The sequence below is a fragment of the Takifugu rubripes genome, chromosome 5 (genome assembly GCF_901000725.2).
Source record: "Takifugu rubripes chromosome 5, fTakRub1.2, whole genome shotgun sequence".
Lineage (NCBI taxonomy): Eukaryota > Metazoa > Chordata > Actinopteri > Tetraodontiformes > Tetraodontidae > Takifugu > Takifugu rubripes.
In genome coordinates this window covers 3,685,741-3,702,025 of record NC_042289.1, presented here as the reverse complement: position 1 = coordinate 3,702,025, position 16,285 = coordinate 3,685,741, and the positions used below count along the sequence as shown (strand labels likewise).

Sequence of the window (16,285 nt, the reverse complement as noted above, 5' to 3'; positions counted from 1 at the left end):
TCCCCTCTCTGATCAACAACCAGCGGTGATATCATATGCTGGCTAAACCTCACACAGAAGCAAAATGGCCGATAGTAAACTAACAGCGTCTAACAGTCATCAAGGGGATGCGTATTTTCTGTCTACAGTCTGAGGAATGCAGTAGCTCCAAGAAGGATTCACGACTTTTCCCATTTTTTTGGTTTTACGACGAACATTTCGCCTGCCGGTGATGTCATTTCTTATTCTATCTAGCTGTGGAAGCCTCGAAGAACTAGCTCGCTAGGCTAGTAGTCTTGCTAGCCTGCTAGCGGTAGGTCTGCAAGTATTTCGGCACAGAAGCACTTTATGTCCGATCTTATTCCCGTGGTAAGTAGCCTTCAACGTTGCCGATGTGTTACACCAGCAACGTACACGTTTGAAAGTGCTAGTTGTTTTCGCTCTCGCGCAACACGGGCTTTGAGCCCCAGAAGAGCTTCGCCTGTTTCGCGTTGCAACGTAGAAACGTCACAGAAGTTCGTCATTTATTTTGCCCTCTGCTCTCGTAATAAACGGCTCAAGAGCCCGGCGGCACCTCGTCCGTTCGCCTGTCAGCAGTGCGGGAAAGTTTTAAGCTGTTACCATGAGGACTGGAGGGGGGAATCAACGGGATAATGATAAGCGCTTGCGGCGGCTTCAGCTGTCGGGGTTGACTCGCTGTGCCCGACACTAGTACGTCACCGCTGGGCAGTAGAACGCCATAACCCCCCCGTCTCTCCGGGTCATGTCGCTGCGCCCCCCCCCCGCTATCAGCAGGACTGGGAGTAGATAACGCAGTTCGGATGATCCTCATTCGTGCGCAGTAGCTCTTTTCTTTCTTTTTAAAATCACATCGCCGTTTAAACAGTGACCCGCCGGAGTATTTTATTTATTTTGCACAAGCGACACGTGCTGATGGTGCGTGTTGGTGCGTGTTGTCCTCCCCCGGCTTTGGTTACACACCACTGTGACATGTTGCTAATTATGTGCAGCTTAGCGAACAGAAACTCGGCTCAGGCTCCTTTTTTCCCCAGGTGTGAAGCGAAATGAGCAGCCTTTGCTCGGCTGTATCCTCTCATTTGCACCTGGATGAGACATCACCTGTATTTTTGGGTTTTACGCGCAATTGTGCTTTTTATTTTCGACTTCCTAATCACAGCTGGTGCTTCTTGTAGTTCCACTTGAGCCTCATTTTTGTCGTAACCACACAAGTGTGACAGCACTGCTACTTATGTGCTACTTGTCTGATACTTTTGGGAGACCTCTTCTTGTCTGGGGGTTAGAATTGCAGTTGTTTACAGGTATGAATAATGCATGGATGGGATAGGCTACTGAGGAGTGCTGTCAAGCCGTCTGGCTTTGGACACTACTTAATTAATATTAATTTAGGCTGTTTATATATTAGATTAGATTCAACTTTATTGTTATTGCACATGTACAGGTACAGAGCAACAAAATGCAGTTTAGCATCTAACCAGAAGTGCAAAAGAAGCAGCAAGTGAGGATAATAACTTAATAAATACAGTATGGCGGTTATTTTACAATTGTTTACCGGGTTGTGCTATAAACATATTTTACAGATGGTGTTTACATTAAATGCCTTGGACTATAAGTGCAGGAGCTATTTAGCTATTTACATAAGATAGAGGAGATGTGCAAATTATAAATTACGTGTATATATATGTGGAATTAACGTGTGTGGACTACTTGTATCGCATCCCTTTGCTATTAAAGTGCACAGCATACATCCTGAAAACAACCCTACCCTATAATACTGTAAATATATTATTTGTTTACGGACCAGTCTCCACGTGCTGCATATATTTGACTCATTTAATAAAGTCTGGTTTAAATATACGGCGTGCCAAGGCCAGACTAAGGGCTGGGCTGGCTTATTGTTATGTAGCTGTTCTTTAGAGAATATTGAATATTTTATATATTGTTGGTGTATGTTGAGATGCAGACTGAAGCAGATGGACATTAAATCTGCATACCAGCATAAAACAAACTGGACTGTGTCCATGTAAAGGTTTATTTTTTGTAATATGAGAAACTTCAATTGTAGCAAGTCAGTCAATCTGTGCTTGTTTTCCCACAGGCTGGAAAATCAGGAAAAGGAGTAGTAGTTCATGGAAGACAAGAAAAAGAAGAAAGAAGATAAAAAGAAAAAGGAATCTTCTCAGAAGGTACCAGGGAGTCTGCAGTTTTAAAGAGGAGACGGCATATTCTTTTCTTCATAAAATAAATTCCCTTTTCTCACCCGCATCTGACCTTCCTCTTTCTATTTTAGGCATCAGAGCAGAAAATCAAAGGTAAGCCCACGGAACACACCTTTTATATCATCCTCTAAGTTGTAAATCTAATGAAATGGTCCAGTAAAATATGATGTAAATGGAAACTTAGTCTATCTCGGGCCAAAAAGGGTGATGGTTTTATTGCTTTCTGTTTCTTGCCACTTGGCCAACAGGATGTGAACTGTCCCAAGACTCGCTTTAATTTCTTTGCCCCTTTTCCACCAACTTTTCTGGGAAGTTTAATTCCCAGGAATTCTTTTACATGGGGAAAACATTCCTGTTAACCTTTGTGGTTTTCCTTTTCTTACAACGGTACAACGGTGGACCACACCGTGGCTGTTGTGGTCCTTCAGCTTCTTATAATGTCGCCGAAGACTCTTTAGAGTTCAGAAATTTGTTTGTTCGTGTGTCCTGCATTCAGCTTATCGATTGCTCTTCCCCAGACTCGGTCGTTTCGAGTCGGCACGGCGTCCCCTTGACTTTAGAAAATGTTTTTTTCAGAGGGAAATTTTGATTCGGGTAGTTTTTTCCCAGGTGAGTTTGGTAGAAATGTGTGAGATTTTTTAAATCCCAGGCAAATACTGAAAGTTCCTGCTTTGAAAAGGGGGCCTGTGTTAGTTTTTGCTATAGAACACCGTAACCTGATTAATATATAAGTCTCAGATCTATGATCTATGTTCAAGTTTCACCTTGATGCATGTTCTTTATTATTTGTGCATTACAGTGATAGATCCAACCTGTTCCCAGCCACTTGCCACCCCAGGCTCAGCGTCCCCCAGCCCTGGCCCTGCTACCCCCTCATCCCCCACTCCTGGTGCAGCCGGTGTTTCTGCACAGGTTCCTCCTTGTGGTGGGAACAATGCAAAGCAGTGGACTGCTGTGGCCAACGGACAGCCCTCCTCCCAGACTTCCCAGCAGCAGCAGAGGTACATGTCTAGAGAGGTTCCACCAAGATTTCGTTCCCAACAGGACCATAAAGTGCTACTGAAGAGGGGCCAGCCGCCGCTGTCCTCCATGCTGCTGGGAGGAGGTGGAGAAGGGGAAGAAGGTGTGGGAGGAAATGGAGGAGGCAGTAGCTGGGTTGCCACCCCACCTCTTTCTTCACCAGGAACAGATAATCTCATCGGGAATGCAGCTGAGGGCAAAGGTGGGTTTCTCTTCATAACGTCTTAATGCCTTTTAGACATTCAGTCCCAAATGTCTTCTATATGTGGTCACCTCCAGATTTGTTTTTGTGCAAGGATCTCTAGACGTTCTCATTTTTGTCTAGACATCTTTTTGAATTTTCATTAATCATCCTGTCTTCAATTAAATTGGACTCTTGCTTATAAATGTATTAAACCATAGTAAGTGTCACTGTTTGGATCAAGTCTTGACCACTGAAAGTGCAGGGTTGTGTAGTGAAATGTGGCCTAAACTTCTTCAAACTCTTCATATTTAAGAGACCTTTAATGTTTGCGAACAGAATCCTTGTAGACATTTATTTACATGCAGAGCAGGAAATGTGATCCGTTCACAATCGGCCACTGGAGATGCGTGGAGACACATGTTGCAACAAGGTGAAACCAGACCTACTGAAAACTGACCACTTGTAATGGGGTCACAGGAAAAAAATGTTAATAGAAGGTTAAAAAAAGACTTCTGATGATTTATCCCAGGGGTTTAACAACCTGATGGCAGAGGGAATGAAGGATTTCACCCGACGATTAGTCTTGGCGGTGGCACTACACGACAACGGCCTGATGGCATTAAGAATAAAGTCAGAGGACAGGATATGGTAGGGTTGGGAGGCTATCCCCTGTGCTGTTTTGACTACCTGCCTCTGCAACACAGAACACAAGTCCCTCTGGTGGATTCCAGTCAAAATATAGATCCATAGAAAATTAGTCAATATTTCTTAAATTGCCAGTCTTGAATAAATGGACTTAACTTTTTCCCCCTGTAGATTCCAAGTTGGTTTCATCCTCCGATTCATCCACCAACTCCTCCTTATCCTCGTTATGCGTTGCTGCTCTGTCATCGTCTTCTATTACTACTTCAACTTATGCAAATTCCACATGGGGGGCAGGGTCTAGCAGCCTGTCCTCATCTCAGGGCTGTGGAAAGGTGACTGTGGATGGGACTGACCTGGGGGACTGGCCAAGTATTGTGTGTGAGGCCAAACGAAATTCAGATGAGGCTAAAGGAGGAGCACAAGAGCAAGTTTATCCCAGTAACAACAATAGCAGTGCCTCCTGGGGTGAGAGAAACATCCAACAGAAGAGAGAAGATGTCGGAGGAGGATCAGAGAATACGGACAATCCTTCCTCGTCTCGTTCTTCACCTCTTTCTTCATCTTCCTCGCTTAATGAATGTGTCCAGTCTAGTGGTGGGTGGGGCTCCACTTCCTCTCATCTTGAGGCGGGGCAAGAATCACAAGCATTTTTTAATTCCAAAGTTTCCCATCTTCTTCCTGGGCCTCAGGAGAGCCCTGTAGGTGTAGACAGCAGCCTGTCTAGTGCCAATTTTGACCCCATTGTTGACAGCTCTTCTTGGCCTTTGTTGGTACCGAGTGTGGCGTCACCTTCAGCTAACGATGGCCTTCCATTCCATCCATCTACTCCGTCATCTTCCTCATTGTCCACCGCCACCGCTCTTGTCACAACCCACTCGCTTTCATCTTTGAATCATACCGGTCTCCAGCTGAAGCACACTGACACTGCTGTGGAAACCATCAGTGGAGAACAGCAGCAGAACTTTGAGAGCCCAGTGCAGGATTCGGGATCCGATGGGGAAGCACAAGGAGCGGGACCAAGTCAAGAGAGAGCAATTCCTACCGCTGACGGAGAAGGCAGTGATAATCTTTCTTGCATCTCCGCCTCCTCTGATTCCACTGCTTCTTGGAGACCCATGCCCCCAGTGTCCACTGAGCTAGCTGCAGGTGCCTCCCAGGCAGACGGATGGGGTGGAGGAGGGACTGTAGCTCAGGAAGGAAATGTGTGGGGCTGTGTTGGCAAGGGTGACAAACCAGGGTGGGGCAACGAAGCCACTGGCGGCTCAAATACCACTGTGGTATCTCAGGGAGCATGGGATGGCAGCAGTTCAAAAGCGGAGTGGAGCGGCACAGCGGGGGGTGCAAGTTTGAGTATCTTAGCAATAGGAGCCAGGAGGGGAGAGGATGGGAGTAGCGGCAGCACCGGTAGTGGAGGCAGTGTGGGTATTGGTGACAGCGTTTTGGAGGACTCTGCTTCACCAAAGTTTGCAATTATGACAAAAGCACGGGACAATCAGAAAGGGATGGAACGTGAGAACAGCGCAGTTGTGGAGCTGGGTGGACAGGGGGGGCACACAGGAAGTGGGGATTTGCCTTCCCCGAATGGAGGGAAGTCTATTGGCAGCAGTGGTGGTGGAGGTAACGACAGTCCACAGACGCAGGAGGAGGGGGCTTTGAACACACATTGCGATTCCAAACAAACCTCCAGTGCTGAAGTGGCCTTACTTGGCATGCTTAATCGATCTGATCTGGATCCCAGAGTGCTGTCCAACACAGGCTGGGGGCAGACCCAGATCAGGCAGAATGTGGCTTGGGACTTGGATTCCACAAGAGGGCTTAAAGATAAAAATGAAATGAGCACTTCATCGTCATCATTCTCATCAGCAAACATAGGTATAGTCGCTAGTCAAAGTCCCGGTTACCCAACTAACTCTAGTTCAGTGGGTAATGATCCCTCTGCCAACACTCACACAACCAGTCTAAATTCTGGTAATGACACAGCAAGGGACGTCTGGGATGCTTCACAGTCCACCTTTGTTCCTCACATTTCTGGAAACAGAGGTGCACGAGAGGATGCCGAAGTTAAAGCGGGAAAACCAGCTGGAGGCTGGGGTGACCCCCCACCAGAAAAACCAGGCAAAGGATGGGCGGGTGAAGACCAAGAATGGGGTGAGAGAAATAGAGGGGCAAACTGGGGGGACTTCAGTAAACAAAGTAGTGGCTGGAGAGATGTTCCAGATGAAAAACGGGGCCGAACAGGAGGTTGGCAGGGTAATGTAGAGGAAGTGGGGTCTCAGCGAGGAGGATGGGGAGGAGGAGATGCTGCTGGAAGCAAATCTCAACAAGAATGGGGGGGTGCGAATCTCCATATAGCAGCAACACAGATACCAAACAGCCAAGTGGTACCAATGAAAGCCCCAAATCAGCAGCAGCAAGGTCAGCAGCCTCAAGGAGGGCCCATGCCAGGTGGATGGAATAACCGGTCCAGTTTTGGAGGTGGGGGGCCAACACCTAAGAGTCAGAACCAAAGTTTAGGCTGGACCTCCGGTCCTATTCCCCAAATGTCTGGGGCTGGGGGTGACTCCTTGGAACCTAGTGGCTGGGAGGAACCTTCCCCTCAGTCCATCAGTCGAAAAATGGAAATCGACGATGGCACTTCAGCCTGGGGTGACCCAACCTGTTTCAACAAGAATGTGAATTTATGGGATAAAAACAATGCTCCATCCAAACCAAGCCACAGTTTGCAGGCCCAACCGCCTCGAAGACAACAGGGACTACATCAGAGTAGGGATTCAAATCCTAGCAACGCTGGAGTTGGTAAGTAGTGTATACATCCAGTTAATGTATTATATGAGGTATTATTGTTTTTCTTATTTGTATTAATTCTATTATTGCTACTCAACTCAATCTCCAGGAATGTGGGGAGGAGGTGCACAGTCTGTGGATAATGGTACAGCTGCCTGGGGTCAAGTGTCGGATGCACCGACCACGTGGGCCGATCCCGATGATTGTGGTAAACCATCTGGCTGGGGGACCCCTTCACCCAGCTCCAATAAACCTGGTGAGGAGATGGAGAAATGTAGATGTCTAGTTTGATGAGCTGCTTTTTTGTTAATGCTTTTTAACAGCATATTTACATTTGTACATTACATTTGTGTAGAGAAAAGACAGCAACAACCTTTGTCTTTGATTTTGCCACAGGTAACAAGTCAATGGAAGGGTGGAGTGGGAAGGGAGAAGCCTCTGATTTAGCATCACGCCACCCTAGTTGGGATGAAGATGAAGAAGGTGGAGGAGTTTGGAACAGTGCTGGGTCCCAAGGAAGCTGCTCCTCTTTCAATTCTGGAGGCTGGGGACACACTCAAGGGGGGAAAAGAGGCACTATCAAGGTAGGGCTTGTGGCTCGCACATATAGCATAGATTGATCTGTTGCTTGTTCCTCTATATTCCAATGTTTAATGACTGTGCTATTTACTTTAAGAGTGGAGGAGGAGACGGTTGGATGAACCAAGTGTCACGACAGTTTTCAAACATGGGTCTTCTGGTAGGATTAGTTCTTATAAAAAAACAAATGTGGTAAACAATTTAACTGTGAAATTACAGCAAATTATTTGATATCTTAGGGGGATGACCCAACTGTTGACAAAAAGATGGAGGCAGAGAAAAGAGGATTAAGTGACTATAATGGAGAGATGCGGAGGGGAGGACGAGGTGGAGGAGGTTACCGCATGCCCAGTTCCAAAGACATGGGATCTGAAATGGGGCCTTATGGAGAAAAGGTATCATTTTTTAAATGGGAAATCTGGAGAAAGGCACTGCATTTGCTGCACATCTAATTCGCCACTCTAGCGACAAGTTAAACATAGCAACCATTCTTGCTCATTTAGTGTGTTTTGCTCGGCAAACAAAGAAAATGTGCAGTGAGCTAACATTAGAATAAGAGGTCAGTATACCAAACGTTCATGTCCAATCAAACGAAACATAGGGTCGATATTATTTTTTGGTGACAAAGACATTGAGGTCCCAAAGCCATTATTTGAAGTTTAATTTTAATTTTAATTTGTTTAATTCTTTATGATGGAGTTAAAGCACATGTAACTATGGGCATAGCAAAGAAAAAACAACATATGCCAGGCTGTCAGATTTTGCTCTATCAACATGTGCTATACACACGATCTGATACAGCTCAGGTAGTTTGACTGGTGATCAGGTTGTGATCTTGTTTTAAACCTTGTTTTATCTGATCTCACTTTTTGAACAGGAAAATAAGTCATTCCACAGACGCAATCTTAGATTTATCGTTGCACTTTAATTTCTCTGTGATTTTCACTCTTAAGACTCATACATTTCAGAAAGCACCATGTTCACATTATAATACTTGTCCTTAAATCTGAAAACTTTATTAAGCATGAAGTATTACAGCCTTAGCATGATGTGCGTTAGCTTGAATATATATCCACAATTTATTTTATGCTTCCATTGTTTTCCAGATCAGTGGCCAAGGAGGGTTTGTTGGCAGTGGTGGAGGAATGTCTCTGCCTCGAGGGATGCACCAGCCTGGCATGCACCCAGTCAACCCCACACAGGGGTTACGCGCTCAAGTGCCTCATCAATTCCTGTCTGCTCAGGTGTGTTGTCATTTTTCTCTGAATTTACTTCTGAGTTCTTCCAGTTGAATTTCAGTGCAAAAGCTTTGTTGTTTGGTATCGACTACCGTAATTTCTGGACTACAGAGCATAATCTAATTTTAGAAAGAAAATCAATTTTGTACTCATACAAGCCGCACCAGATTTTAGGTATCCCACGTAGTAATGTGAAAAATTAGATCGAAAACATTCAGTACGGTATATGCTTTTATTACCATAAGAGACGAGTCACTGACGAGTGACAGACAGGTAAGAAACAACAGCCACTCTTTTCACTTGTATGTTTATACAGAGACCTTAAATCCAGTTTTTATCACATCAGGATTTTTTAACTTTTCTTTTAATTTAATCCGCTTAGCAACATAAATATATTGTAGCAGTAAATGCTTTTTTTCTAACGGTGTCTGTAATGCAGCTACCTTGAAATATACGTTTGTATCAGCTACACACAAATTACGTTGTTTATGCTTTTTCACTCAAATAATGAACAATCTAAAACCCCCCGATGGCCCACCTCTAAAATCTTCTATTCTCATGGCGGTGGCGATTGCTTTTGCCTTCCGTCTGATTTGTACAGCGGAAACACCGCGGCCGCCTGCTCTCTGTGTGTTCACCCAGTCTTCCAGAACGTTTTCATGCTCGGGTCACCTGCGATGTTTACGCCTAAAAGCTTTTGTCATCTTTTCGATCAGTTCTTCAGGCGGGCGTCTCCACCTTCTCACCATTGATTACCGTAATGTATGCCAAGATTACGCGGCGGCTCGATTTCCTTCTTCAACCGCCAGAGTGATCGCTTTTAACTTAAAAGTCGCATCATCAAAAGTAGCGGCTTATAGTCTGGAAATTATGGTAAATTATGTCATATATGCCATGAAATCTAACTCCGCTATATAATTTTAATGGGTTTTGATGCAGAGGAATTCAGGGCAAATTATTGACTGTGAAGCCAAACACTAAAATTTAGCATGACGATGTTTATTTTCCATTGCTTCCCCTTTGATTTTTAGAGTCTCTCTCTCTCTCTGTGTCTGTCATAGTGCTCTGTTTTATGAATAGTCTTTGTAAACAGCTATATTTATAGGCATTTGTGTGACTTTCAGGTGCCGGGTTCTATGATGAAGCAGATGTCCTCTCCTGGTGGCAATGTGGGAGGAGTGGTTGGAGGTGTTGGAAGTGTCGGTGGTGTTGGTGGAGGAGTGTTCCCTCCTCAGATTTCCCCACAGCAGCTAGCTATGCTTAGCAACATTTACCCCCACATGCAGCAGTTCCATCTGGTAGGTGACCTGATTTACATAGACATTAGACATTCTTGATTATTTTTATTTATTTTCTGCCTAAATTTCTGCGGAAGTCTTATTCGGCAATTGTTTGTCCTCTAACAAATTGTGATTGCATGTAGTCTTAGGTTGATTGAAATCATACACAATAAAGTTATATCATAGAAAGCCCCCCTTAGATAATGCATTTGGAAGTCAAATTACTCCTTCGTGTATTTTCCTGTAACACTATTTGCCTTATAGAACTAGAGAAGGTAAAAACCCAGTAGAATGTAGTAGATAGTAGTTTGTGTAGTTTTACATCTGGCAAATATGTGTTATGCAATCAGATAGCAGGCTGTCGGCATTCCATCACATGAAAGTACAGGCATAAATACACTCAAAAAGCACTGACTACACAGTGAGTTGATCTGCTAAACCACTTCTGAAGGTAGTCAGGGCCTTTTCATCACATTAAACACGATTACTAATTGCAAATGTGCACCAAACACATCTGCAGTCCACGTTAAGAAACCCCCAGGATGTAAATACTTTATCAATGTATGGTATAGGATGGAAAAAAACCATATAGACTGAAGCAATGACGCATTTGCATATTGCCATGTGTAAATGGGGGCTGACATTACCTGTATCTATGTGTAAGATTGTCATATATTCTCTCCTTCCCATTTTAAACATGAACCAAAGGCTTGCCAACTTCTGTTACAACAACAACAACAACAGCAGCAGCAGCAACAAATTCTGCAAAATCAGAGAAAGTTTCCTCAGCCACAGCCTGTTAGGCAGCAGCCGGACCCACAGCAGGTAAATAATCAGCTCTGCTCAAGTCAGTGAGTATAAACGCTGTTGAATTTTGCCCCTTTTTCCATCTCAGCTGGCAAGGATCATGGCTATTCTGCAGCAACAGAGGCAGCAACCGGGTGGAGTCGGAGGTCCAGCAGCTGGTGGGGGAAACCCCAAACTTTCCCCTTCTCATCTGGGAGGAGGCCTATCCAAACAGCCCATGGGAGACACTCTTCCACATTCGGGAATGGGAGGGGCTTTATCAGACCTTCACGCCAAAACACAAGGGATGTACTCGAGTAGGTCCAGTGGGCAAATTATTATTTCACAACACAAACATTCTGTTGATTTACACCAAAAGGAAGCATAAAGTCATATTCATTGTGTTTGAGCTTTTAGCTAAAATTTTGTCAATTTGTAAGAATGAATCTTTATCAAAAATTATGTTTTGCTTGTTTTTATAAACTTAATTTCTTCAATTTTTGACAACCATCAAACTCAAAGTCTAGGGAAAAAAATCCCTAGAATGTTTCCTAATCCAAGATTTGCATGCACGTGTTTTGCTGACCAGGTCTTACACCTGGCGGCAACTTATCAGGACTGGATCTTGGTTCCATGATGGGAGGAATGAAGGATGCTGGAGGACAGCAGTCCCGCTTCAAATGGATGATGGAAGGACAATCCCCAGCTCCTTCTCCCCCTACCACCGCCTTTCATAAGAATGGTAGGTGTAACAGATGGATTTGGTACATTGGGAACAAACACCTCCCAGACCCTTGTGAACCATCAGTGTGGTATTTAATGCACTGATAATTATCTTCATTCACAGTATATCTGAATCACTGCTAATCAAATCGATCCAAAACATTCATGTCAATCTGTTTGACCTTATTTTTATTTTCCAATGCTTTTTTCAAGGCCCTTTACCCAGTGCTCTAAAGATGAAAGGAGGTTCCCCTTTCTCCCAGTATGAAATGCTAGGGAGTGATACTTTGGGGATTCAAAGCCAAGGTACGGCAGACAACTGGCACCGGACACCCGGGAGTAAAATGGGGAATAAATCAGCCACATCCAGCTGGCCTCCAGGTTGGCATGGCTTTTTCTGTTTTACAATATGGCAGCATCTAATTAGGATTAAAAGTATGGTAGTTGTCCAGTGTGAGCCAGTGTCCACTGTTGACACTTTATTCACTGTCTAGATCTGAGATCCAAGTATCTGTTTTTAATTCAAGCACTCAAAAAGCAATAAAGGAATAAGTTATTGATAATATTTGCTTTAGAATACAAAAACAAAAAAAATCCATTGTACTTGGAAACAGCTATAGTGACACAGTATAAAGGGATTTTATTTTTATTGATTGTATTCATGGCAGAGTTTCAGCCTGGTGTGCCCTGGAAGGGGATCCAGAGTAGTGGAGATTCACAGTCTGATCCCTACATGGCTTCTGGAAGTGTTCTTGGTTCCCCAGGAACATCAAGCCTCAATGACTCTGACCACCAGTTACTGCGAGACAATATAGGTACGAATCTCTACTGTGTATTTTTACAAAGATAACTATTCTCACATGGAATCTATGCAAAATGACAGACATTTCCTGGCATGAATTACAATAAGGGCCCAAAATGATCAAATTATTTAAAATTCTAATGGCATTACTCGCATTTCCTCCCAGCCAACAAGTGAATTAAAGCATTTAAGTCTTAATTACTAGTGATGTACAGAAGAGGGAATTACCACAAGTTCTAGCTCTATTCCACATAGATTAATGCTTAGCAGTAAGTCTCTTTGCCTTAAATGCTTATCAGTTTAAGCGGTGAATTATTTTATACAGTAAATGATCCAACCTAATTCTATCATCTGAATTTAAACTACACAGACCTCTCTCTATCCTTGACAGCATCATGGAAGCCCCAGCATGATTAAGAGTATTAACTATTTCTGCTGAATGTGAATAATTATAGTGTGATTTTTTTTCTTTTTACACATTCTTTTCTACCTAATCAAGAATCTGTGTTTAATGCTACCAGTAGGCAGCATTTTAGCCCTTTTCATGTTCCACTGATCCTAACAGGAGGAACTAGAGAAAGGGAAATAAATGATTAATGGAGATATGTCATTTGCTCATTTTGCATTACTTGCTCATTTTGACGGTTGTCTTGACGAAGCCATTATTAGGACTGTTCCACTGATCAGGCCTGTCGGACCTTGGATATAATTTTATCAGAGTTTTTCTACTATATGGATCTCCCAGCTGTATTTGGAAAACAAAAGTGCCGTTCTTTGACTTGCGTAGTCTTTCTAATACAAATGCATTGTGGTGGCCTTGTCTTAACGCTAAAGATGTGCTGTAAATAATCTCTAGGGCCAAACCCCACCCTCAACACCTTGCTGCCTTCACCTGGTGCCTGGCCCTACAGTGCCTCAGATAGCCCCCTCAGCAATGTTCACAGCACAGGTAATTCACTTTTTTTCTGGGTCCCTCCAGCGCCACAGGGATTGCCTGCATTGCAGTTTATCTCTACCACTATTTATTATCTGTTTTTCTCATGTCATTCTCCCTGGTGGATCCTCTCCTCCCCATTTCCTTTTCAGCAAAGTACTCGGAGTACAAGCCCAGCTGGCCCCCAGAGCCCATTGGACAAAACAAGCTGTGGAGGACCAATCGCAACAGCTCTCAGCTGCCACGCCCCCCTCCCGGTTTGACTAACCCAAAGCAAACCTTGTCGTCTCCATGGAATAGTGGAGTTCCGCAGTTGGGACGGAACTGGGGAGGGGCTGGGATTAATCAAGACTCACGCTTTGGGCCTGGTAACGAATCAAGATTTTATTCATTTCATCAATATATGAACATTTAGGATGTGGAGGCAAATCTCTTTTGCAGTTTTACAAAGTTTTACTTGATAATGAACCCCAGCACAGTGTCTCTGCTTAGAAAAAAACCCTATAGTATTAATCTTTCTCTCTGTCCCACTCAGTCTTTATGGTTTGTTCTTCTTATATAGGTTCCCCTTGGAATGAAGGCATTTCCCCGTGTGGCAGCTGTTGGTTATTGCTAAGCAATCTGACGCCTCAGGTAATGAAGGACAACTTAAACAATAAGATTAATAATAATGATAATAAAACCAATACGATTCCTGTAGTGTTAAGAGATCAGTACCACACGATGCTTTAGTGTTTGCTCATTATTGTTATATTGTTCCCATTTAGATTGACGGTTCCACTCTGAGGACTATCTGTATGCAGCACGGTCCCCTGCTGACTTTCCACCTTGGACTGACCCAGGGCAGTGCTTTGATTCGCTATAGCAGCCAGCAGGAAGCAGTCAAGGCCCAGGGTGCACTGCATATGTAGGTTTCTCATTGAGTAAGGTCCCCGATATTGATCTTGAACGCGCTCTTGGATCTGATCAGTGTTGTCTTTTAACTCCCTGCCAGGTGTGTTCTGGGCAACACAACAATCCTGGCAGAGTTTGTGAGTGAAGAGGAAGTCGCTCGCTACTTTGCTCATTCCCAGGCTGAAGTTGGCAGCTCGGGAGCTTCGGGAGCCAGTGGGACACAGGGTTCATCTGGGACAAGCACAGCTGGGGCCATCAGTGAAAGCAGCCCTCCCGGAAATGAGCGGGCTCCACCTGGCCCACCTTCAGTCGGAAGTATCAATGGCAGTAACGGAGGAGACGGTGGAGTGGTTCTAGGTAGCTTGCGGTCCTCTGGCTCTGCTTGGCAGAGTCTCGATGGTACAGGGAATCCTTCAGAGTCCTCTTCAGCCCAAGGAACGGGGCTGGGGATATTTTCCCAGTGGAGCACCAGTGAGGCAGGGGAAGGCGGTAGCGGCAGCGCAGTAGAGTCTGGGAGAGCTGGACTCTGGGGCGGTATGGCGCCAGGATATCCCAGCAGCAGTTTGTGGGGGGCACCTCAAATGGAGGAAAGACACCAAATGGACAATCCTGCTGCATTATTGCCTGGTGACCTGCTGGGTGGAGGAGGGGATTCTATATGATAAGCCACCTCCATTTGTATGTGTAGGTTTGGACACACTGAACATACACTGGGACACACATTTACTTACTATAGCAACACACACATGCACACACACACACATACACATACACTTTGTATTAATCTTAATGTAAAACACTGAAACAGATGCGTACATGTACATGATATGCATATTATTGTGCACACATAAGGCAGAAATGTGACATGCTTACACACATTCTTGTGGCCAGACTTAAGCTATTATATAAACAAATGCAGGGACTGTTAGATGTGTATACAGCCTTTTTTTCCACAGATGAAGATTTCAACTGCTTAGACTTGAAACTTGACAAAGAATGAAAAGTCAGTTGGTCTGAAAGACTTGACTGGATTGCAATGTAAAGTAAATAAGGGACTTATCAATAGATTTACATACACATGCACACACCAAATACAGATTAGCCTTCGGACAGTTGGGCACTGTAAACAGCATTTCCTTCATCATACAAAATAACTTAAAACTACTACATGATGTGAGGTTAAAGTGTTGTTTGTGTTCAAATCCCCTTAAAAATGGAGGCTGAATCCAAACACATGCAAACAGCTCTGTTTGAAAACGGAACTGTATCTTACTGTGTTTGATCTTTTTTTTTTTCTGGTTTGTATGTAAAGTTTTAATTTTGGAACAGTGAATATATGGAAAAAAATGTTATTGTTCTGTTTTCAAAATGCTGACCTCTTACTGTTGTATCATGCACTCTTTCTTTGTTATTCTTTCTTGAACATGTTTGTTACTGTTGCCGTAATAATTGTTAAATTGCTGGCAGTTTGAGGCTATATTGCGTTTCTCTATGTGTCAATACTGTGCACAGTACCATACACACAATATGGACACAAGTGAGACTGAGACCAAGTAAGTGGATTGAACCACCACCATTGTTGCGAGTGAGCGTGTGTGTGTGTGTGTGTGTGTGTGTGAGTGTTAGGGTGATGCGTGTGTGTGTGTGTGTGTGTATGCATGTGTACTGCCTGTGATAATGTGGGCAAGGCTGCTTACTATACAGAAGGTCCATACAAAACTGTTGAGTGCATTTAGTAAACTGCTGAGTGTGTGAAATGTTGGCACTAAAGCTTTTTTCCTCTCATTTGAATTTTTTAAGTAGACTTGTATTTTTATTGTCTGACCTGCAATAATAAAAAAAAAACATTTTAAGATACAAAGAGCTGAAGGCATATGCGTTGAGATAATGGACATGCCAAATCTTATCAAACTGTGTGGAGCGGGAGGGGAGGGCTGGGACGGTTTGTTTACAGATTCAGAGTTACAGTACATTTTTAATATTCTGTTGTGTATTTGTTCTAAACTAAAAAAAAAAAAGGCTTTAACACTCCTATTCAGTGTTTCGTTACAAGATTTTACAAAGTAAAAATTTATTTAAATAAATGAGAACAAGATTAATAAAGATGAAAGTATTGGCTTCTAGATGTGTCTGGGTTTTTTTATTCACATTTTTATAAAATTAGAGAAATTAAATGACGTCACAGTTCTGACGTTTCTGC

At 43.6% G+C, this 16,285-nt stretch overlaps 1 protein-coding gene across 1 annotated transcript; it reads left to right on the top strand.

The window, feature by feature from the left end:
* Positions 1-16: 16 nt before the first annotated feature.
* LOC101071342 (trinucleotide repeat containing adaptor 6B) lies at positions 17-16,208 on the top strand. Its single transcript, XM_011603696.2, has 21 exons — positions 17-348; positions 2,096-2,183; positions 2,288-2,309; positions 3,016-3,438; positions 4,237-6,861; positions 6,959-7,105; positions 7,246-7,433; positions 7,526-7,588; positions 7,668-7,823; positions 8,535-8,672; positions 9,791-9,964; positions 10,655-10,771; positions 10,842-11,049; positions 11,322-11,474; positions 11,669-11,836; positions 12,124-12,270; positions 13,114-13,206; positions 13,344-13,559; positions 13,754-13,824; positions 13,959-14,098; positions 14,186-16,208. The coding sequence occupies exons 2-21, from the start codon at positions 2,127-2,129 to the stop codon at positions 14,745-14,747; spliced, it is 5,868 nt and encodes a 1,955-aa protein (XP_011601998.2). The 5' UTR covers positions 17-348; positions 2,096-2,126; the 3' UTR covers positions 14,748-16,208.
* The last annotated feature ends 77 nt before the right edge of the window (positions 16,209-16,285 follow it).

Bases quoted from the DNA above. Each gene is read 5' to 3' on its own strand.
- LOC101071342 (XM_011603696.2), top strand. From the start codon at position 2,127: ATGGAAGACAAGAAAAAGAAGAAAGAAGATAAAAAGAAAAAGGAATCT. The intron at 11,050-11,321 runs GTAGGTCCAGTG...TTTGCTGACCAG, and splicing joins AACACAAGGGATGTACTCGA to GTCTTACACCTGGCGGCAAC. The intron at 13,560-13,753 runs GTAACGAATCAA...CTTCTTATATAG, and splicing joins AGACTCACGCTTTGGGCCTG to GTTCCCCTTGGAATGAAGGC.